This window comes from Temnothorax longispinosus, chromosome 5 (assembly GCF_030848805.1).
Source record: "Temnothorax longispinosus isolate EJ_2023e chromosome 5, Tlon_JGU_v1, whole genome shotgun sequence".
NCBI lineage: Eukaryota > Metazoa > Arthropoda > Insecta > Hymenoptera > Formicidae > Temnothorax > Temnothorax longispinosus.
In genome coordinates this window covers 10958885-10965979 of record NC_092362.1, presented here as the reverse complement: position 1 = coordinate 10965979, position 7095 = coordinate 10958885, and the positions used below count along the sequence as shown (strand labels likewise).

At 42.1% G+C, this 7095-nt stretch overlaps 1 protein-coding gene across 1 annotated transcript; it reads left to right on the top strand.

Annotated features, from left to right (window-relative positions):
- The first annotated feature begins 452 nt into the window (after nucleotides 1-452).
- On the top strand, nucleotides 453-1047 carry LOC139813452 (uncharacterized). Its single transcript, XM_071778965.1, has 2 exons — nucleotides 453-536; nucleotides 592-1047. The coding sequence occupies exons 1-2, from the start codon at nucleotides 453-455 to the stop codon at nucleotides 1045-1047; spliced, it is 540 nt and encodes a 179-aa protein (XP_071635066.1).
- Nucleotides 1048-7095: the final 6048 nt, after the last annotated feature.

Below are 7095 nucleotides of genomic sequence, written 5' to 3'. Positions count from 1 at the left end.
CGTACAGCAACGACAAACGCGTTCATACGATACACTAATTTTCACCGAGCGTACTACCGGGATATAAGATATCGGAAACGCCGGCGCAGATCATTTATCTGCCGATCATCGCGAGGAGCGTTACAAATCTAACGATACGCGTCGCTGATCAAGACGGACGATTGCTCGATTTTCGCGGAGAAGAGATCATTGTCAGATTGCACGTACGACGGCGAGAGCGATAACGCGCCAGTGTATGCGTGAGCGTGAGTGTACGCGCGACACATGAGATGCTAGTGTTGAACGACTCGGAGCACGCGACAGATAACAGTAATATCTTTACGGCTGCACCGATCGACGATATCGTCAAGTCGACATTCGGTGGCGTTAAACAAGCGACGAGAAAGAAGCTCAACGCGTCGAACGTTAAGTTTTTACAATTTCTGGGATTCGCGGTACGAAACATCTGAACGATGACTGAAATTCTCAACATCGGAAGCGAGCCGGTCTTTGACGATCGCATCGTCAAGATCGAGACTCACACGTATGTACAACCCGTACGCCAACACAACGTTTGATTATAGCGACGAGATACGAATACCCATACAACAGCAGGATCTGTATACGTTGCCGTGCGAAAGTTTTCTCTACGTCGAAGGAACATTGACGGTGACCAGAGCAGCCGACCAAGTCGATAATGTGGTATTGGGTACTAATTGCGTCGCGTTCATGTTCGATGAGATTCGATACGAACTTGACGGTATGGAGATTGATCGTTGCAGAAATGTAGGAATAACCAGCACGTTAAAGAACTACGTTACGGTATCGTCCGACAGAAGCGTGATCCTGCGAAACGCGGGCTGGGAACCACATAATAATCCGAACGGATATTTCAATTTCTGCGTACCGCTCAACTTGTTACTGGGATTTTGCGAGGATTGCAAACGCGTGGTGATTAACGCTCGTCACAAATTGATCTTGATACGAGCGCGCAACGACAACAATTCCCTGGTGGGAAGTCTCGCGTTGGAGCCTACTATCAAAATACCTACTATCAAGATACAATAGCAAATGCCTCACGTGGTATTGAACGGGATCAACAAGCTGTCGATGCTGCGCGCCTTGAAAGACGGACAATATCTAAGTATGGGTTTCCGTTCGTGGGATCTGTACGAGTATCCCCTGTTGCAGAACACGACCAAGCACTCGTGGGCCATTAAGACCGCGACTCAGCTCGAGAAACCGCGATACGTCGTCTTCGCTCTGCAGACGGGTCGGAAGAATGTCATGTCCGCCGACACAAGCCGATTCGACGACTGCAACTTGACCAACGTAAAACTTTATCTAAACTCGGAAGTTTATCCGTACGACGATCTGAATTTTGACTTTGGCAAACACAGATGGGCGATTCTGTACGATATGTACGCGCGTTTCTGCAAGGGCTACTACGAATATCTCGAGCCGAGTCTCACCGTTTCGACTTTTCTACGTAATGGCCCGTGATCATCGATTGCTCCCGCCAAAACGAATCCGTCAAAAACGCCACCGTGGATGTCAGAATAGAATTCGACTGCATGGAGAACGTACCGCCGAATACCTCCGCGTACTCTCTCATCATACACGACCGCGTGATTGAGTACAACCCGTTGACGAACGTGGTGCGCAAAATAGTCTGAGTGTTCGCGGCAACGTCGACGTGAATATTATTTTCTCTCTCTCTCTTTCCATCACTCTCCGATACAATTATTTAGAGGAGCAAGGAGGGAGGGAGGGAAGGGAAAGTGTAAATCAGAGTGTCGCGAGACGATTTGCAGAGTTGCGCGTCATTCCTCTCGATTGACGCATTGACGAGGGAGACAGAGAGATAAAGAAATCTCGTCATGTCCGTACCAACGTTCGTGGACCTGCAAGGATTCCTCGTCAGGATGAAATTTGTCGTGAAGGAGGTGGCGGTACTGAGAAAAGGCTGCGTTCTGACGCATCACATCTTTACGTACCCCATACCGTGGAATCTCCTTACAAAATCGGACAAATCGTGCGCTACCTGGTTGATTTGCAATCACCATGGATTACGATGGAAAGATGGAAGATGCCGTACAGCATGGTGAAACGCCTGATTACGTCGGCCGTGCTTGGTGTGGAAGAAGAAGAAGAAGGAGACGATGACGACGAGATGCCGACTCTCGTGTACGTCAAAGGATGCCAGAAACGAGAATGGCTGGTAGATCTGCTGGAGAATTATGCGCGAAAAAACTTAATCGTTGAGACTCTGGATGCGCATTACGAAGATATTGAATCTTTGAATAAACTAGATGACACCAATACTATGCGATGCGGAAAACATGAAAAGAATTGCGCGTTACAAAATGTAATAAAACTATTTAATTAGTGGTCGCGCGCGACGCCATAAAGATTTGCGATCTTTTTTTTAATAAATAAATTATATATAACTTTTTGTTTTCTTTCTTACTCCCCCTCCCTTCCCCCATCATCACCATTAGAGTAGACTTTACTTCCCTCTCTCCTAAAAAATCCACTGCGCAGTTCTATAAACATTAATTCCCCCTCCCCCTTCCCCCATCACCACATCATTACTTTTTGGAGTTGTCGCGTATACTCGATTAATTTTATATGATCAGTCTTGTCGCGATCGCTTGTACTGACGGTCAACTTCTCAGAGCCTAGAGAGCGTAAATGTTTTCCTTTAAAGGATGCAACAGCAGCAACAACAACGGTGCAAAACGCGTGAATGCCGTGAATTATTACGTGCCGATTCACAACGTTGAAACTCAAACGTATGAGGCCAGATGCAATAGGTAAGTTTCGTTTGAGAGAAAATTAACATATAGAGTCTCCCCCAGTTTTTATATCTTTGCATATTGTAATACTTTCGAAAAATAAAATTATTTTTATTTCTTTTATCCAGCATTTCGGGGGACCGTCGCGCGGTGCGTATACTCAGCAGACGATACGCGCTGACAGCTACGGGATACAAATTCCTCGAAATTGGCATCAACGTGGGTCCACCGAGCTATGTGGAGATCGCCGTTGAAGATCATCGAGGAAAGGAACTGCTGTTGTCTCTCGAAACGTGAAAGGCACTCAACGAGCAACGACGAAATATTCAGAATTTCTTTTGCAACGACTTCAAAGATGCCCATAGTTTTATAAATGTTGGACCGCTAACGGTGAGAGTTTGTACGTCGTAGCGATGCGTTTAATACGAATCAGTTCATCGATTGTGAGCTCGCAGCTTTAGTTTTTTAGCACGTAAGATATATGATGTAAAAGAAGAGTTAAATAAACAGGCTTTTTTTACACCTAAACGAACGATGTATTTTCTTTGCGTGCATGTCCTGCCCTATACCTAACTTTTATCAAATGTTGTTTACGACGAACATGTTCCGACAGGTTCGATGCGTTATCGGGTCGATCATCGTCCCGATGACGTCATTTTTTCCTTTGTTTTTTACGTACTGCGTAGATAGATTGTTTAGCAAATTTGTTTTGTCTACGCGATAACTGCCCCCCTTTTTCTAGAAAAATGTTGTTTACGACGAACGTGTCCCTAGAGTTCCTATAATAAGAGTTAGGACAAACCGCCGCCATGTACAGCCAAATGTTATAGCTTTGTCTCACTCCCACTAACTTCTTGGCTGAAGCATATGACGATCATGATAGCTTTGTCTCACTCCCACTTACAGCTTGTCTTACTCTTACTAACTTGGCTGAAACATATGACGGGACCAATCAAAAATCGTCACCACATTGGCTTAACTCTTATTATAGGAACTCTACGTGTCCCGACAGGTTCGATTGTTTAGTCTACGAGATAACACCCCTCTTTTCCTAGAAATATGTTGTTTACGACGAACATGTTCCGACAAGTTTGATGCGTTATCGGGTCCATCATCGTCCCGATGACGTCATTTTTTTTTTTGTCTTTTACGTACTGCGTAGATAGATTGTTTAGCGAATTTGTTTAGTCTACGCGATAACCGCTCCCCCTTTTCCTAGAAAAATGTTGTTTACGACGAACGTGTCCCGACAGGTTCTATGAACACGCTCCTACGCAGTGCGCTATCGAGTTAGTCTTACCCATTGTACGCCGCCTAGCGGCGTCGTTGCGAACAAGGCCCCCGCGGCCCCCGCAGACCCCCCACGCGGCCCCCGCGGACCCTTACGCGGACCCGCACGCGGCTCCCGCGGACCCCCACGCGGACCCCCGCGGCGCAACCGCGACCGCGAACGCGGACTTCCTCTCCCGCGGACCCGTGACGCGGGTGAGTCATCTCGGTGACTCATCCCGGTGAGTCATCACGGTGAGTCATCGTGGTGAGTCATCACGGTGGTATGCCAAGGTCAACCCCCTCCCCCCTCGCGGCGTAATCCGATATCCTTGAAATCCGATACCTTTGTGTAACCCGATATCTTTATGTAACCCGATACCCTTGTGTAACCCGATATCCCACCCCTCCCCCCTCCCCCTCACCCCCGCGTTATCTTCTTGTAACCCGATACCCTTGTGTAACCCGATACCCCGCCCCTCCTCCCTCCCCCTCACTCCCCGCGAAATCTAATACCCCCCCTCCCTCACCCCCCCTCGGAGCCCCCGCGATAGAATAGGCTTAGGTTAACTACTGCCCTGTAATCATAAACAAAATTAACTTGTATTTTTAAGCTAGATGCACAATGAAAAACACAGACAACAAGAACAGGGAATAACACAGGTTCCGATAGGTTGAAAATCTATGGCCTGTTATTCTCTGTTCCTGTTGCTTGTTTTTCATTGTGCATCTAGCTTAAAAATAAATTGTACCTTGAACTTTATAACTTCGTGTAATACCTTGTAAATATTTATACAAACTTTCAACATATTCTTGACCTCTTTCCACAGTGCTTTTTTTCGCCTTTGTCCGTTCGCTAAGTGGAATTTGGAAATTCCATAGTGCTGGCTTTGTTTGTACTATGTTAATTAGCATCTCATCGCGGTGATCTGTTGAAGACTGATGTTTATCGCCAGTGTCCTTCGATATTATTTCATTGCTGTTTGGAACTTATTAAAATACAATTAGTTGCAGATTAAATGTAACATTTTAAACCTATGTATAACATAATAGGTGCTTTCTAGCAAGATAACACAATGTGACGCTCTGATCAGACACTTTAAAACACAGATAATGAACTCTTGTTATGTGCTCTTTAGGCTCGCACAATCAAACACGGCAAAACTCACTTTTCAAGATGTGTAGAAATTGTGAAGCACTCTGTTAAAAAATATATTACACAGTGCCGACTATGTGCATTGTTGGAAAGCTACAAGTATTATTGCTGCAAAATTTACCAATATGGTTACAACAAAGTCATCATCGATGGATACAGCATGTATCTTTTCATTGTAATGTTTAAAACAGTTGCGGCGCAATATTTCTTCTTGTATGGCGACAACTAATATTTCGCCGCAATAACCACATTTTATGTTCTGAACTAAACATATTATTTGTTATAAATTAGTGTATCTCCTATAATGTGCATTTATTACATAAAAGGTGATGACAATATCAAATTTAAGAATAAAGATAAAAGTATTATCCCAAAACAGAATTGATTCGAATGGATTAATGTGTTTTTTTATTCAGCTTTCTTCTAATTCCATATTTATATTTCGTGCTGTATGAAGAATTTTATGAACTGATACTTACTAAGAAATTATCGAACTGGTTTTCACTCATTTTAAATTGCGTTTCTCATTCACAATAATATATGTTTATTAGGTTAGGAACTGAACTTTTCGTGCGTGCGTGCGTGAGTGCGTGCGTGCGTGCGTGCGTGTGTAGCGTGCGTCGTGCGTGCGTGCTAGCGTGTGTAGCGTAACGCCGGAACGCTTCAAAAACCAGTGTAACATCTGTGCTGGCATAACGAAAACGAGCGTAAAGCCTGTGATTGGTCAAGCTTCTTTACGCCGTACGCCGGGACGCCGTACGCTGGCTCTATGGGACTTTATCCTGGAACATTCAAAAATATAACGCGTGCAATGTAAACGTAATAATAGTTTTATCATGTATCAGAAATATTTCTAAACCATTACATTTGCAATATTTCTTCTGCAATATTGTAGAAATTCACTGCCTGCAATTAAATTTTTCATTACCCAAGTAGCAAAATGACGTCATAATAACTGTAAATTTTGGTCACAAAATGACTAATCAGACGTTCTAAATAGGTCTTGTGAGACCCGAAAATGACGTCGATATGTCACATCCACACGACGTCATTTTCTGACGTCTTATTGACGCCCAACGTACGACATACATACCGATTTCTAGAAATGTTTTTTATGAAATTAAAATTAAAAGTTAAAATGTTAAAATGTCCATATGTGTGTGTGTTGATAAACGTTTATAAAAAAACGTTATTTTTCTTTATCTAAAAGAAACGCTTTTTTAACTGTTTCTTTACATATCGTGTGCGTATAGCAAGAAACATTAAATTAACGTTTAGAAATATTGACTGTATGTGTGTTTTTTAAAGTTATTATTAAAATATGCACAATTAAATCATCCTCTCTACGAAAAATTTCTTAACCAAATATGAATAAAATTATTAATTTTCATAAAAATCGTCAATAAAAAATTAGAAAAATTTTGGCACCGGTTTCAAGAAAATCGATCCATTAATAAAAAATTATCCATTAATAAAAAATTAAACTTATCCTCCAAAAATTTAAAAAATTTTGGCACTGGTTTAAAAAAAATCGGTCAATTAATACTTATTATTTTTCAAAATTTTAATAATTTCCAAACCGGTTTCTTAAAATTGGTAACAAAAAATTATCCATAAAAATTATCCATTAAAAAAATTATCCATAAAAAATTTAGCTTGATATCTCAAAGTTTGCGGAAATTGGAGCAATCACGAACATTTTTTTTTTAACAGAAATTGTAAACCACTTTATTATTAGCAATTTTTCTAATTCTATTACATTCTTTAGTTCTTTCTACCCCTATCTATATATATAAGTACCTGACGTCTGTATTTCTGTCTGTCTGACGCAAACTACTTGTTATTTTCCGAGAAATTGGAAAAATTTCGTAACCGGTTTCCAAAAACCGGTCT